Source organism: Nerophis lumbriciformis, linkage group LG01 (genome assembly GCF_033978685.3).
Source record: "Nerophis lumbriciformis linkage group LG01, RoL_Nlum_v2.1, whole genome shotgun sequence".
In the NCBI taxonomy this organism is placed as follows: Eukaryota; Metazoa; Chordata; class Actinopteri; order Syngnathiformes; family Syngnathidae; genus Nerophis; species Nerophis lumbriciformis.
The window spans coordinates 76,375,686-76,393,616 of record NC_084548.2 but is presented as its reverse complement, the minus strand read 5'-3'; the positions used below and the strand labels follow the sequence as shown (position 1 = coordinate 76,393,616).

The 17,931-nt window shown below is 38.2% G+C and overlaps 1 protein-coding gene across 1 annotated transcript in view; it reads right to left on the bottom strand.

Annotated features, from left to right (window-relative positions):
- Positions 1–6,209: 6,209 nt before the first annotated feature.
- The window catches only part of mapre1b (microtubule-associated protein, RP/EB family, member 1b), a 29,421-nt gene continuing 17,699 nt past the window's right edge, over positions 6,210–17,931 (bottom strand). Inside the window, exons 4-7 of the mRNA XM_061926026.1 lie at positions 15,579–15,780; positions 15,391–15,500; positions 15,160–15,312; positions 6,210–7,222 (exon numbers count right to left, since the gene is read on the bottom strand). Of these exons, the coding sequence (XP_061782010.1) occupies positions 7,178–7,222; positions 15,160–15,312; positions 15,391–15,500; positions 15,579–15,780 (510 nt within the window). The 3' untranslated portion in view covers positions 6,210–7,177. The remainder of the gene's footprint in view (positions 7,223–15,159; positions 15,313–15,390; positions 15,501–15,578; positions 15,781–17,931) is intronic.

Genomic DNA, 17,931 nt, shown 5'->3' with positions numbered 1-17,931 from the left:
GTCTCTCCTCTCGGGGTGGGACTCTCTCACCCTCCCCTAACATCATCACCATATTTGCCAACCAGGGCCACGCCCACCTACACAGATATCCAACGGTGCTATATTTTGCTAACATTTTTTTTAATTTTTATTATAATAAAATTAATAAAATAATAATATATAATATATATATATATATAATATAAATATATATATAATTATATAATAAATAATAATAATTATATATATATAAATATATAATATATATAATAATAATAATATATATATATATAATATATATAATAATATATATATTATATATATATATATATGATATATATATATTATATATTATATATATATTATAATATATAATATATATTATATATATATTATATATAATATATATTATATATATATATATATTATATATATATGATATATATATATATATATTATATATATAAATATATATAATAATATATAATATATAAATATATAATAAATATAATAAATAATAATAATTATATATATATATATATATACATATAATAAATATATAAATATAATAATATTAATAAATTTAATTTTTATTATAAATATTTTTGCTTTGCTATTGACATGCTACTGATTAGCATTAGCGATTTGACATGGCCATTTTAACACCTCCAAATTTGTTAATGAAAACTACAACTAACAGTATTAACACTTTTTAGGGAGCAACAAAAACACAAGTCATACCTGTAAAAGAGACTCAGAGATGTGATGGTAAAAAGAAGATATAACTGGACAGCAGTTATTAAAATCACTTACTTTTGAAATGTTGCAATAAACAAGATGATCAAAAACAATTATTTATTAACACACACAAAAGTACCGAAAATCGGTACTGTCGGGACCTGGGAATTGGTACAAATGTCCCTAAAGAAGATACAGTATGTTTAAATGTTAAATTGGTACGAATCCAGCCGAGGTAGGCTCCAGCCCCCCCCCCCAAAAGGGACAAGCGGTAGAAAATAGATGGAGGGTTATTTTGCACAAAAAACATTACTGAACTATTTTTCTCATGAATTGTTTTGGTCAAAAAAAAACATGCATTACGTTAAATTGAAGTTTGATTAAAGAAATGATTTCACATAAATAAAAATGTGTTGAAGGCTGCAGGCGCAACTTTTACATTCTTCCACTTTTTGTCAGCTGGAATGTAGCAAGTTCATTTGTGATGTGGGCCAATCAAATAGCTGCAGGGGCGGGACTTGTCAAACAGGTTGGGTGACATGTCTTTGGAATAGATCAACGTGTGTTAGGAGTCCTCACAGGTTCTTCAGGTCCAGAGGAGCACTGAAGTAGTTCTACAAAATAAGAGTACCTGGAGAGAGAGAGAGTGTCCTGTCCGACTTCCCAGGCTTTTTCCCTGGGAATGAATTCAAACTGAAGCCTTGTGACATCCACCAACTAGTCACATGTTCTTATGTCACAGCTTTATTCCAAAATGGAATAATACATTTTTGTCCTCAAAATTATAAAGACAAATTAAAATGTGAACTTTAAAAAAGAAAAAAATGTTTGCAAATTTATTACAAAAAACCCCTAAGAAATCACACGTATACATAAGTATCCACAGCCCAGATTTCTTAGTTTTTTATTTCTAATACATTTGTAAAAAAAAAAAAAAAAAAAAATCGAAATAAACTTGTTCACATTGTCTTCATGGGTATTGTGTGTAGAATTTTGAGGACAAAAATAAGTTTGTCATGTTAAGGCTGTAACATAAAAAAATGCACCGTAAATAACACAATCATTGTGTTTGTCTTTTAACAGAGGGGTGTCAGAACTTTGAGGGCCACACACTGAAAAATGAAAGCATGCAGGGGCCCTTTTGATATTTTTCATATTTCAAACCAACACAATATACATTAATTTTGGTGAACAATAAAAAAAAAAAAGGTCCTGGGGACCAAAATTTAAATATAAATCATATTTTTTGTTATCTAATGATAAAGTTCAGATCCATCTGTTGCCATAGTGTTTGTTTTATGACCTTTTTTTTTTTTTTTACCCAAAACACAAAATATGCAATATTTCCCCCAAAACATTGAATTGGAAGCTTAAACAGGCAAATGATTCATCATAACATTGCTTTTGATTAATTATTATTTTGTGAACCGTGATAGTATAAAACTAAATCAGCCTCAAGATCTTGAGGATCCAAAAATAAGTCATATACAGGTAAAAGCCAGTAAATTAGAATATTTTTGAAAAACTTGATTTATTTCAGTAATTGCATTCAAAAGGTGTAACTTGTACATTATATTTATTCATTGCACACAGACTGATGCATTCAAATGTTTATTTCATTTAATTTTGATGATTTGAAGTGGCAACAAATGAAAATCCAAAATTCCGTGTGTCACAAAATTAGAATATTGTGTAAGGGTTAAATTTTGAAGACACCTGGTGCCACAAACTAATCAGCTGATTAACTCAAAACACCTGCAAAGGGCTTTAAATGGTCTCTCAGTCCAGTTCTGAAGCCTACACAAACATGGGGAAGACTTCAGATTTGACAGCTGTCCAAAAGGCAACCATCGACACATTGCACAAGGAGGGAAAGACACAAAAGGTTATTGCTGAAGAGGCTGGCTGTTCTCAGAGCTCTGTGTCCAAACACATTAATGGAGAGGCAAAGGGAAGGAAAAACTGTGGTCAGAAAAAGTGTACAAGCGATAGGGATCACCGCGCCCTGGTCAAGATTGTGAAAAAAAAAACATTCAAAAATGTGGGGGAGATTCAGAAGGAGTGGACAGCTGCTGGAGTCAGTGCTTCAAGATCCACCACCAAGAGACGCTTGAAAGACATGGGTTTCAACTGCCGCATACCTCGTGTCAAGCCACTGTTGACCAAGAAACAGCGCGAAAAGCGTCTCACCTGGGCTAAGGAAAAAAAAGAGCTGGACTGCTGCTGAGTGGTCCAAAGTCATGTTTTCTGACGAAAGCAAATTTTGCCTTTCCTTTGGAAATCGAGGTCCCAGAGTCTGGAGGAAGACAGGAGAGGCACAGGATCCACGTTGCCTGAAGTCTAGTGTAAAGTTTCCACCATCAGTGATGGTTTGGGGTGCCATGTCATCTGCTGGTGTCGGTCCACTCTGTTTCCTGAGATCCAGGGTCAACGCAGCCGTCTACCAGCAAGTTTTAGAGCACTTCATGCTTCCTGCTGCTGACCTGCTCTATGGAGATGGAGATTTCAAGTTCCAACAGGACTTGGCGCCTGCACACAGCGCAAAATCTACCCGTGCCTGGTTTACGGACCATGGTATTTCTGTTCTAAATTGGCCCGCCAACTCCCCTGACCTTAGCCCCATAGAAAATCTGTGGGGTATTGTGAAAAGGAAGATGCAGAATGCCAGACCCAAAAACGCAGAAGAGTTGAAGGCCACTATCAGAGCAACCTGGGCTCTCATAACACCTGAGCAGTGCCAGAAACTCATCGACTCCATGCCACGCCGCATTAACGCAGTAATTGAGGCGAAAGGAGCTCCAACCAAGTATTGAGTATTGTACATGCTCATATTTTTCATTTTCATACTTTTCAGTTGGTCTAAAAATCCCTTTTTTGTATTAGCCTTAAGTAATATTCTAATTTTGTGACACACGGAATTTTGGATTTTCATTTGTTGCCACTTCAAATCATCAAAATTAAATGAAATAAACATTTGAATGCATCAGTCTGTGTGCAATGAATAAATATAATGTACAAGTTACACCTTTTGAATGCAATTACTGAAATAAATCAAGTTTTTCAAAATATTCTAATTTACTGGCTTTTACCTGTATAAAAATATATTATTTTACTTTCAAGGCTTAAGTCTAAAGATCAGCTTTAGATCTATTAGTTGAGTTGAAGTTTTATTTTTTTAATGACCGTTTTAAAGTAGAAAACTGCCTGCATTGTACAAAAGTCAAAAGCAGTGAAGTTGTCAGGTTGTGTAAATGGTAAATAAAAAAGAGAATACAACAAATCCTTTTCAACTTATATTCAATTGAATAGACTGCAAAGACAAGATATTTCATGTTCACACTCAGAAACTTTCTTCTTTTTTGCAAACAATCATGAACTTAGAATTGAATGGCAGCAACACAATGCAAAAAAGGCATTTTTTACCAGTGTGTTACATGGCCTTTCCTTTTAACAACACTCAGTAAAGGTTTGGGGAACTGAGGAGACACATTTTTGAAGTGGAATTCTTTCCCATTCTTGCTTGATGTACAGCTTAAGTTGTTCAACAGTCTCCCTTCTCATATTTTAGCCTTCAATGTCTGGACTACAGGCAGGCCAGTCTAGTACTCACAATCTTTTACTATAAAGCCACGCTGTTGTGACACGTGGCTTGGCGTTTTCTTACTGAAATAAGCAGGGGCGTCCATGATAACAACATATGTTGCTCCAAAAGCTGTATGTACCTTTCAGCATTAATGGTGCCTTCACAGATGTGTAAGTTACCCATGTCTTGGGCACTAATACACCCCCATACCATCACACATGCTGCCTTTTACACTTTCACCCTGGAACAGTCCCCATGCTTCTTTTCCTCTTTGGTCCACTTTGCATCAGTCCATCTTAGATGAGCTCGGGCCCAGCGAAGCGTTTCTGGGTGTTGTTGATAAATGACATAGTAGAGTTTTAACTTGCACTTACAGATGTAGCGACCAACTGTAGTTACTGACAGTGGTTTTCTGAAGTGTTCCTGTGCCCATGTGGTGATATCCTTTACACACCGATGTGGCTTTTTGATGCAGTACCGCCTGAGAGATCCAAGGTGTGTAATATCATGGCTTACGTGCAGTGATTTCTCCACATTCTCTCAACCTTTTGATGATATTACGGAGCGTAGATGGTGAAATCCCTAAATTCCTTGTTGAGAAATGTTGTTCTTAAACAATTTGCTCAGGCATTTGTTGACAAAGTGGTGACCCTCGCCCCGTCCTTGTTTGTGAATGACTGAGCATTTCATGGAAGCTGCTTTTATACCCAATCATGGCACCCACCTGTTCCCAATTAGCCTGTTCACCTGTGGGATGTTCCAAATAAGTCTTTGATGAGCATTCTCTCAACTTTCTCACTCTTCTTTGCCACTTGTGCCAGCTTTTTTGAAACATGTCGCAGGCATCAAATTCCAAATGAGCGAATATTTGCAAAAAATAGGAAAGTTTGTCAGTGTGAACATGAAATATCTTGTCTTTGCAGTCTATTCAATTGAATATAAGTTGAAAAGGATTTGTTTTATTCTCTTTTTATTTACCATTTACCATACTTGCCAACCTTGAGACCTCCGATTTCGGGAGGTGGGGGGCGTGGTCAGGGGTGGGGCGGGGCGTGGTTGGGGGCGTGGTTAAGAGTGGAGGAGTATATTGACAGCTAGAATTCACCAAGTCAAGTATGTCATACATAAATATATATATATATATATATCCTGAAAATATGCACACAAAACTGTGTTTGGATAATTGATACTTCAAACTTGCATAAATAAATATTAAGGAATATAACATAACTTGGCTTCTGAGAGCTTCAAAATGTAATGAATAAAATGCTAAAGTTGTTGATAAACAAGCAATTATTTTAATAATTAAATATGGTCATTTTAAATGAATTATGATCATTTAACATTAATTACTTCAAATATTTTTATTTTAAAGTATAATTCTATGGCTGGATGTAATAAGGAGTCGGAAAAAATACAAATAAAAATACAATTAATTTTGATGTTTTTAGCAAAATATAGTAAAAATGTATTTAGTTTTTTTTTTTTTTTTAATTAGTAAATATAATTATTTTTAGGTAAGATAAACATAATAATACAATGTATCTCTAGTATGGATGATTTAGTTCTTGTCACCCTGTTGTCTTCCCGTCAGAAAAAGCATGGAGCTGGAGGGGGCGTGGCCTCCAGCTCCGGCTGAAAATCGGGGGATTTTCGGGAGAATATTTGTCCCGGGAGGTTTTCGGGAGAGGCGCTGAATTTCGGGAGTCTCCCGGAAAATTCGGGAGGGTTGGCAAGTATGCATTTACACAACCTGACAATTTCACTGCTTTTGGCTTTGCTCTTTTATTCCATTTATGAGTCTTTTTAAAATGTCAAAAAAGGAGCACTTTGGACAGAATGAAGGCCAATTGTAAGGTTTCTTAAAAGAAGGGGAAATATTGCCTGAACACAAAAAGAAGAGTGAAGATTTGGAAACAGTCTGTTTTTAATGAGAAGGCAAAAGAACACGCAGGCACCGTCTGATTGTGTGCAACATTCACTGGGTTGTTTTTTTGTTTTTAAAAAGGGCGTCAGAGGCGCGAGGCTGCTGCTCGTCTTTTGTTTTTTCGGCAGCGCTCTCCGCTTGGGAGGTGAACCTTTGCTGCCTTTTGAGCACCCCGATGACTAAAAGAAAGCCTCAGCAACCAGAGACGCGCTCGATGGAGGACAAGTCACAGCGGACATGCCTGAGCTCCAGTCCTAAATACCCTGACATTGATACAAAACACCTAAACACTGATAGAACATTACACTGGAGGGGAAATGACGAGGTTTGCTTGATTAAGGCCATTTGACTGAGTTTGTTGCAAAGAAACCAGGAGGAGGATCTCAAACGCCAAAGTGTTTTGTTTTTACACACACACACACACACACTTGACACGATTACACACACAACATTCAGCGTTTGCAGCGATGCAGGTCTGACTCCACTGGTGGGGACTGCAGTGGCAACATTTTAGGTGAGGACTGACAGCTCGGCCCACAGCAAGGCACCTCTTCATGACTAGCAGCCAACTCCAATTGGTAAGAGACAATCAAATTGAACGGAATAAGCGTGAAATAGGTGGCCTCTTTTAGAATAAGTGGATTGGTTGGGAATGTAAAAAAGGAAAACGCCAGAAAAAGTGAGGCACTGATTGGCGGCGGAACACAAAAAAAAAAAAAACATCAGTTGGACTTAGTTTGGGACACGTTGAAGTCTTATAGATTGCTAAAAAAAAAAGTACAGTACATGCATGCACACACACACTCCTGTCTCATACCAACACATACTTCCTGGGGGCGGGGCTGACAGGAAGAAGAGGCCGGCGGCCAAGACTTTGCCCACAGAAGACTTTGAGCCCGGCGGGTGGTGGTTGGGGGAGGGGACAGGGCATGGAGGTAACTGCTTCAATGCTAAAACTCCTCCTGCTCTTCAGAATCCGGGATCTCAAAACCGTCCTGGCGGTGGAGAGAGAGAGAGACCACAGACAAGATGATTTTCTTTTGGAAGCTCCATTTTCACTGTCACATGTCATCTTGTGAGTCTTTGCTTGTGTACACACAATCAAAGGTTGTATTTATTTATAACTGCAACTTTTCCACTTCCGATATCATGCATACTTTTCTTACTAGTAGGGGTTATGTAAGAAAACACAAACCTATTTGCTACTACCGTATTTTCCGCACTATTAGCCGCACCTAAAAACCACAAATTTACACAAAAGCTGACAGTGCGGCTTATAACCCGGTGCGCTTTATATATGGATTAATATTAAGATTCATTTTCATAAAGTTTCGGTCTCGCAACTACGGTAAACAGCCGCCATCTTTTTTCCCGGTAGAACAGGAAGTGCTTCTTCTTCTACGCAAGCAACCGCCAAGGTAAGCACCCGGCCCCATAGAACAGGAAGCGCTTCTTCTTCTACTGTAAGCAACCACCCGCCCGCGTAGAAGAAGAAAAAGGGCGCGGATATCACCGTACGTTTCATTTCCTTTGTGTGTTTACATCTGTAAAGACCACAAAATGGCTCCTACTAAGCGACAGGTTTCCGGTTCATGAAAAGACGCAATCTCTCCATCCGCACACGGACTACTATTTCACAGCAACTGCCTAAAGACTTTCAAGAAAAGCTGGCTACTTTCCGTGCATATTGTAAAAACAAGATAGCTGAAAAAAAGATCCGGCCAGAGAACATTATCAACATGGACGAGGTTCCACTGACTTTTGATATTCCTGTGAACCGCACTGTGGATACAACGGGAGCACGTACGGTGAATATTCGCACCACAGGGAATGAGAAGTCATCCTTCACTGTGGTTCTAGCTTGCCATGCTAATGGCCAGAAACTTCCACCCATGGTGATATTCAAAAGGAAGACCTTGCCAAAAGAGACCTTTCCAGCCGGCGTCATCATAAAAGCTAACTCGAAGGGATGGATGGATGAAGAAAAGATGAGCGAGTGGTTAAGGTAAGTTTACGCGAAGAGGCCGGGTGGCTTTTTTCACGCAGCTCCGTCCATGTTGATATACGACTCCATGCGCGCCCACATCACGCTGGTTTTTAATATATTATTAAAGTTTGACTGACCTATCTGACTGTTTTTTTGACATTCCTTTAGCGCAGTTAGATGCGGCTTACAACACGGGGCGGCTTATAGGTGGACAAAGTTTTGAAATATGCCGTTCATTGAAGGCGCGGCTTATAACCCAGGGCGCCTTATGGTGCGGAAAATACGGTAATACAAAATGTGAGCCAAATAAATAATAAGACAACAAACACCATAATCACATCTTTCAGCCAGAACTGGTCCACCAGCAATAACATTATTTTATATTTTCACTTCTTCTTGAACATTTGTTTTCTAATTTATGGAATTTCTTTTGATTCAGCCATAAAATTAATGAAATAATCTTTGAATTTTGTTTATAAAATGTTAAAAATAGTTTTTAACAATGTATTCTGAAACAGTTTAGAATAATCAGAGAACTGACTAACACTGACCCTACACAACTATGTTGCACAATTAAGTCATTTTTTTTTAAAGCGAAAGAGGTCATTTCAACAGGTACAGCATCCTATGTCATATCTACATGTAATAAGATTTGTAACAAGGCAAACCGATAGTAAATTGGTGGAAAATGGAGCAAGTTATGGTAATGTAATTAGTACATGTACCATTGACATCAATGTAATGATTGAGGTAAGATGGCTACAACGTTGCTACACTGGAGAATCATTGGTCATATGAAAAATGCTCACAGCCAATCAGAAAGAAGGGGCCGTCTAAGCATACCCGCCCCCAAAGTGCCAAAAAGAAACATGACAGTGCGAGGAGAGATGCCAGGAGTACACAGAGAGCGCGCAGAAAGGCGTTGCGCGCGCGCAGAAAGGCATCGCGCGCGCAAAAAGGCACCACGCGCGCGCAAAAAGTTGTCTCGCGCGCGCACGAAGTGGAGAATCAGCGCGCGATAACAGTTTTTATGCGCTCGGATTTTTGGCACTAATGTGACGCCATATCTGGAGCCAAGTCAGAAAGTTTTTTTGGCGCAAAAATGATGACTAAAGTGGTGAATCTGTATTTTCATTGACAGTTTATTTAAGAAATATATGTTATTATTAGGGATGTCCGATAATGGCTTTTTGCCGATATTCCAATATTGTCCAACTCTTTAATTATCGATACCGATATCAACCGATATATGCAGTCGTGGAATTAACACATTATGCCTGATTTGGACAACCAGGTATGGTGAAGATAAGGTACTTTAAAAAAAAAAAAAAAAAAAAAAAAAAATAAGATAAATAAATTAAAAACATTTACATAGAAACTAGTAATGATTGAAAATGAGTCAAATGAAGTGTTAAAGGTTAGTACTATTAGTGGAGCAGCAGCACGCACAATCATGTGTGCTTACGGACTGTATCCCTTGCAGACTGTATTGATATATATTGATATATAATGTAGGAACCTACCAGAATATTAGTAACAGAAAGAAACAACCCTTCTGTGTGAATAAGGGAGGGAGGTTTTTTTTGGGTTGGTGCACTAATTGTTAGTGTATCTTGTGTTTTTAATGTTGATTTAATAAAAATAAAAAAATCTAATAAAAAAAATAAATAAATAAACGATACCGATAATTTCCGATATTACATTTTAACGCATTTATCGGCCGATATTATTGGACATCCCTAGTTATTATTATACCCCGCCTACCGCCCGAATGCAACTGAGATAGGTTCCAGCGACCCCCCGCAACCCCAAAAGGGACAAGCGATAGAAAATGGATGGATATTATTATTAATCATTACTTTAGTTAGAATGTATTTATTTTAGCACTGCGTCATTGTCCATCCATCCACCATTTATTGGGGTAAATAAAGTTTCCCCTGGGTTTCCACCAAAAACTACCCAGGTAGCTTTAGTTTTTGCAGGAACCTTTCAGAGTTCCTCCTCGCTAGGTGGAACTTTTCCAAGCGACCGGGAACCTTTATGGGGGCAGGCTGTGCTGTCGAACACTGATTGGTGTTCCTAAAAGGTCTTTTTCAAACCCATTGGAATATTCTTGTTTATTTCTTATATTGCTATGACAACAGAGAGAAGGAAGAAGAAAGGAACTCCTGTGGGGCATCTTTGTGCTGAAGAACGCTGATCAGTGGAACTATTTGAGTGTTTTTACTCAGTCCTAGTCTTTAAACTCTATGCAGTTTATTATTTGAACAAAGTTAATTTGGTTAGGAGAAGTGGACGGACTCTTTTAAAAGGTATTCACGGAGGAGTATGAAGCCGGACTGGAAGCTGCTTACTACTCTGACTTTGTTGGATAAATGTGAAATAAAGGAGAATAACATCAAATATTAACTATTTACTCTATTACATGTTTTAAAAGTAGTCAGTGACATTCCATTTGTGGAGTTATTAGCCTCAACCTGAGTGAACAGAATGCTAATGCTAACAAGCTAACGCTAAGGCTAATGTGTTTGTGTTGTAAACACTGACATTTATTATGTACGGTATATATTGTTATTTACAGATAAACACTGACACTTATTATTGATAATGTTATTTACAGATAAACACTGACATTCATTATGTATATATTATTTACAGATAAACACTGACATTATTTATATAATTGTTATTTACAGATAACACTGACATTTATTATGTATATATTGTTATTTACAGATAAACACTGACATTATTATTTATATAATTGTTATTTACAGATAAACACTGACATTTATTATGTATATATTGTTATTTACAGATAAACACTGACATTATTATTTATATAATTGTTATTTACAGATAAACACTGACATTTATTATGTATATATTGTTATTTACAGATAAACACTGACATTATTATTTATATAATTGTTATTTACAGATAAACACTGACATTATTATTTATATAATTGTTATTTACAGATAAACACTGACATTCATTATGTATATATTATTTACAGATAAACACTGACATTCATTATGTATATATTATTTACAGATAAACACTGACATTATTATTTATATAATTGTTATTTACAGATAAACACTGACATTCATTATGTATATATTATTTACAGATAAACACTGACATTATTTATATAATTGTTATTTACAGATAAACACTGACATTTATTATGTATATATTGTTATTTACAGATAAACACTGACATTATTATTTATATAATTGTTATTTACAGATAAACACTGACATTTTTTATGTATATATTGTTATTTACAGTCTAAATGGACCAAAAGAAATCGTCCAACACTCATGAATTCAACATTTATGAGAGGACGACGTTCTGACTGACTTTTTATGAACAATTAAGTGCACTTTATTTTTTAAATCATATTGTTTTGTATATTATTGCTTTGTATTTCATTGACTTACTTTTTAGTAAAACAACTCTGAGCTAATATTTATTGACATGGCATCAGTGTATAAATATAGTAAACCGCTCCTCCATGTGTCATCAGCCTGATTTGTACAAACTACCTGGACTGTGAAATGCGGTGCAAACACAAACAGGAACAGAACATTCCTGAACCTTTGGTGGAAAAGGGCCTTATGACATTACAGTACAAGTGTTATTTTATAGTATTAGGTCTATTATACGTGTAAAGGTGACTCTGTGGGTGCTACTTCATGTCTAGAGGGCTCTCATAATGCTGAAAATTGTATGTAAAATGTCATAAATAGGTTTTTAATGATCTAAGAAAATATTTTATTCATGATTCTAATTGTGTCTAAGGCTGAAACGACGCGTCGACATAGTCGACGTCATCGGTTACGTAAATACGTCGACGCCGTTTTTGTGCGTCGGCGCGTCGCATATTTACGTCACACTACTGTCATGGCGGAGCGCAAAGCAGACGATGCGAGCGAGGGGAAAAAAGCACGCCAAAAGTCGTCAAAAGTGTGGGAGTATTTCAATAAACGGCCTAATAATGTTGTTGTATGCACACTGTGTCGAGCGGAAATGGCCTATCATAGCAGCCCAACGGCTATGAACGAACATTTGAAAAGAAAACCCCCGACAGCGTTCTTGCCATCACCAAGTAAATCGTCCGCGTGCGTATACGTTGTCATTATTACACAAAAACATGAATGTGTCATTTGTATCTGCGTTGTAAATTCATAAACTAAAGCACCGTTTCGCTCTGAGAGGCGCGTTTGGCGTGCCTGTTCAGTGTTTACAAAGACGCGCTCCTCTTTAACGCTGTGGAGAGGCGGCGGCGGCGAGCGAGCGGCGAGGCGGGGCGCGCCGGGAGCGACGCCGCAATCGTGCCCAGGTGCGCGATCCGAGCGAGCGAGGAAGAGGAGCCGAAAAGCGAGGAGAGAAAAGAGTTGGAAGAGAAAAGACTTTGTGTAAAATTAAAAGATTGTAAACCTGGCAAAGCCGTCTGGCGTTCAGTCTGTCGGTCCTGAAAGAACCCCACGGCACAAGACGTGTCACAAACGCTAACGTTAATTAGTTGTGCAAATACCTTTTACAACATTAACAGTTACATATACTATGTACAAACCAACAATTAACTTTCACTTTAATCATACTATCATTGTTGTGTTATTAAGCAAAATAAGCAATACTTTTACTTTTGTTGAAATGTTTACACTGTACACTTTTTTGTATTGGATGTTTAGCTTTATTTTTGCACATTTTAGCAAATAAGCAATACTTTTACTTTTGTTGAAATGTTTACACTTGTTACAGAATATTTCCGTTTTGCACTTTTTTGTATTGGATGTTTATCTTTATTTTTGCACATTTTAAAGCAAAATAAGCAATACTTTTACTTTTGAAATGCTTATACTATTCCAGAATATTAAGATTTGCACTGGATGTTTACTTTTATATTTGCACATTAAAAAGCAAATACCGTATTTTCCGCACTATTAGCCGCACCTAAAAACCACAAATTTACTCAAAAGCTGACAGTGCGGCTTTTAACCCGGTGCGCTTTATATATGGATAAATATTAAGATTCATTTTCATAAAGTTTTGGTCTCGCAACTTCGGTAAACAGCCGCCATCTTTTTTCCCGGTAGAACAGGAAGCGCTTCTTCTTCTACGCAAGCAACCGCCAAGGTAAGCACCCGCCCCCATAGAACAGGAAGCGCTTCTTCTTCTACTGTAAGCAACCACCCGCCCCCGGAAGAAGAAGAAGCGCGCGGATTTTCGTTTCATTTCCTTTGTGTTTACATCTGTAAAGACCAGACCACAAAATGGCTCCTACTAAGCGACACGCGTATAACGCAGAATTTAAACTTAAGGCAATAAGTCATGCCGAAGAACACGGAAATAGAGCAGCAGCAAGAGAATATAACATAAATGAATCAATGGTGCGTAGGTGGAGGAAGCAAGAAGATGACCTGCGCCAGGTAAAGAAGACAAAACAGAGTTTCCGAGGGAACAAAGCAAGATGGCAACTGTTGGAGGACAAACTGGAACAGTGGGTTGTTGAGCAGAGAGCAGCAAGCAGAAGTGTCAGCACCATCACTATTCCAATGAAGGCAACAACGCTAGCAAGCGAACTTCACCTGGATGATTTTAAAGGTGGTGCTTCTTGGTGTTTCCGGTTCATGAAAAGACGCTTATAGACTACGGTGTCGTCACGGACTACAAAGGCGGACTCGCACAATTTTTCAGGATTTATAGAGATCCCAAATACAGATCAGCAGGTACCAGAAGGTAAGAAAAGTTGTGTTTGCATAATATTGCGAAACAAAGTGCCAGATAATATGTCTTACCTTATACACATACTTTTCAATTCGGACACCGAAGACGAAGAATTCGAAGGATTTACGAATGAAGAATAACTTCAGAAAGTGAGCGCTATGTTTATTTTGTGTGTTGTGACATTAACGTTCGAGCAACATTATGTTGCTATTGCTCTACACCATTTTGAATTTTACTATGTTTGTGATTGCACATTTGCGTACATTTTGGGACAGAGTTGTTAGAACGCTGGTTTTTAATATATTATTAAAGTTTGACTGACCTATCTGACTGTTTTTTTGACATTCCCTTTAGCGCAGCGTAGGCGCGGCTTATATTCCGGGGCGGCTTATAGGTGGACAAAGTTTTGAAATATGCCATTCATTGAAGGTGCGGCTAATAACCCGGGGCGGCTTATAGTGCGGAAAATACGGTAAGCTACTTTTAATTTTGTTAAATGTTAAAAGTTTTAAATGTTTACATTGTTACAGAATATTTTGTCATGTTGTTGTCAATGTTGACTGAGTGGCCATACTTTTTTTTTTGTAAATAAAAGCCATGCCTTTTGAAAAAACTGGCCTACATTTATTTTTTCCTCTTCATTTTAAATAAAAAAAATAATCGGTAAAAGGAAAAATAATCTATAGATTAATCGAAAAAAATAATCTATAGATTAACCGATTAATCGAAAAAAATAATCTATAGATTAATCGATAGAAAAATAATCGTTAGCTGCAGCCCTAATTGTGTCATTTGGCAAATGTATATTTAGTCCAACTTCCTAGAAATGCATTTACCCCAGAGGACTGTATAATTATTTGATACTTTTTATTATGAACAAAGGTGGCTGTTTTTGGACTAGAGTCAAGTTCAACTGTTACGCTTGTGTGCTTAGCTGTTGTGTAGCTCCTAGCGCCTAGTAGCCTATAGCCTAGCATGTTGACCTTTTGTAAATGACTTGACTAAAATAGAAGAAAAGAGGACATTTAGATGTTGACTGCTTGTATCGCACATTTTACATGCAAGTCGATACTTGTTGCTGATATCAACACTGGATTAGGACACCCAAACTAATAACGCTGCTTCACTTTGTTTTACACTTGATAAAATGTGCCTGCCTGTACACAAACTAATCACAGATCATTTCCTTCTGGAACACACTCACGTCTGTGGCGTAGAGGATTTCCACAATCTTCTGCAGCGTGGGGTCGCCTTGGCCTTCGTTCTCCTGGCAAATCAACTCGATGTTCCTCAGCTTACCAAAATAAAAGTCTCTCTCCTTCTCCATGTCCTGGATGGTGCACTTCAGGCCATCCACCTGAGGAGCAGCACACACACACACACACACACGTCAAAGGGCTCCATCCATCAACCTTTGGTTATTGCTTTTTGTAACCTCATTGATGAGCTCCGCCCTCTCGTCGTCAACTCCTGCGCCTCCGGACTTCCTGGCGCTGACGGTGGACACTTTGGGCGCTACCTTGGCGACGGGCGGCCTCTGAGGAGCTGAAGAGACCAAAGAGAGGAGGACGGTCAGCCATGAAGACTAAAACTTTTTCCCTTTGGTCCAAGCGGCGCGCTGACCCTGACTGATGGCCTTCTTCGGGGCTTTGTTGAACGCAGACATGGAGGCGTTGGAAGCGGGCGCGGCGTCCTGGCCCTGCCTGGCCTCCACCGGGTCATAATCCCGCTCTTCGTAGTTGGCGTCAAACAACTTCTTGAACCACTGCACGAACTCAAAGTTGTCTTGGAACTTGCCCTTCACCAGTTTGTCCACGGGGATGATCTGAAAGACGAGGTCAGAACGTCAATGCACTCTACTTTCATTCCTTTTCTTATAGCGCTTGTCCTATGGAGTGAGGGGTGAGCTGGAGCCTATCCCAGCATCATTTAGAGCACAGGTGTCACGTTTAATGTCAATTTGTTCTTTCCATTATGACAGAAAAAATACATGTTCTGTATGAAATTGCATATATTTAAAACTTTGATAATATTTACCGTATTTTTCGGACTATAAGTGGCAGTTTTTTTCATAGTTTGGCCGGGGGTGCGACTTATACTCAGGAGCGACTTATGTGTGAAATGATGAACACATTAGCGTAAAATATCAAATAATATTATTGATCTCATTCACGTAAGAGACTAGACGTATAAGATTTCATGCGATTTAGCAATTAGATTGTTTGGTAAACGTATAGCATGTTCTATATGTTATAGTTATTTGAATGACTCTTACCATAATATGTTACGTTAACATACCAGTTGGTTATTTATGCCTCATATAACGTACACTTATTCAGCCTGTTGTTCACTATTCTTTATTTATTTTAAATTGCCTTTCAAATGTCTATTCTTGCTGTTGGCTTTTATCAAACACATTTCCCCAAAAAATGCGACTTATACTCCAGTGCGACTTATATGTTTTTTTTCCTTCTTTATTATGCATTTTCGGCGACTTATACTCCGAAAAATATGGTAAATACTGCAACAAATATAATACTTTCCTACTTTCCAAACATTATTTTGGTTAAAATTAGGGCTGCACGATTAATCAACATTGAGGTTTTCATTTTTTCCCCCCCACCGGCATTGGAGTAACAGCATACTTGCCAACCTTGAGACCTCTGATTTCAGGAGGGGGCGTGGTCGGGGGTGGGGCGGGGGGCGTGGTTAAGATATATATATATATATATATATATATATAAGAAATACTTGACTTTCAGTGAATTCTAGCTATATATATATTTTATTACATATATATATATATATATATATATATACATACATATATAAATAAATAAATAAAAGAAATACTTGAATTTCAGTGTTCATTTATTTACACATTTACACACACATAACACTCATCTACTCATTGTTGAGTTAAGGGTTGAATTGTCCATCCTAGTTCTATTCTCTTGTCACTATTTCAGAACACACACATTATACAAATATACATTATAAAATCAATAAGAAAACGGGAGCTCTAATTTGGGAGTCTGAATTAGGATCAGAAGTTCCTATATAAACATTGCGCACTCACGTCGCCTTTTTGTATTGATTACTGCAGCTGTGCACTGGATTCATTCACAAATACAAACTACAACTCACAAACACTTTAGAGTTAGGCTCCACCATCAGAATGTGTACTTAAACTTATAAAGATCACATGGATATTATTCAGTGAGTTGATTCACCAAAACTAACCTGTTATACAGGAGGAAAAAGCACACAGGACGTTTCAATTGTTCACAGACTGGTCGCGCTCATCAGAATGACAAGACACTTCCGGTCTGCAGGCGATAGCATTCAATTGGGAAGAAACGCCCTACTGCCCCCTACTGACCAATGTGAATACTGATAAATGTGGAATGACAGCTCCAAAAACGAATTCAAACCACAAAATAAAATAAATAAATCAACACAAAAATGTGACACATTTGTGACGCCACCCCTGTTGCCCCCGGCAACAGGGGTGGCGGGCAGGTAAGCTGCGCGGGCGGAGTGCGCGGAGTGACCCCTGTTACGAGCCCCCGGCCACGGGGGTGGCGGGCAGGTAAGCTGCTTACCTGCTGCGCGTGACGCCGGCCGCGGCGAAGGCGGACGAGGCGGGGTGTCGGTGCGGTGGGCGCGGTGGTGACCCTGGACGTGCGTCGGGCCCTTCTCGCGGATCGCCTCAGCTACGGCTCCCGGTGGGGCCCTCTCGGGGGAAGGGGCCTCGGTCCCGGACCCCGGCGAGGCGTCCCTTCTGCGCTCCGTAAAAGTGTCCATCTCTTTTCTTTTTTCTTCTTCTGTTGTGGCATATGCTGCAGGTGCCTGCTCGTTTTTCGTATGTGGGTAACAACATTTAACTATGTATATATATTTCCCAATTGGTTTAACTGCCACCCGCCTGAATCTATTTAAAATCTAATTTCTTTCTATTTCAACCACCCGACCC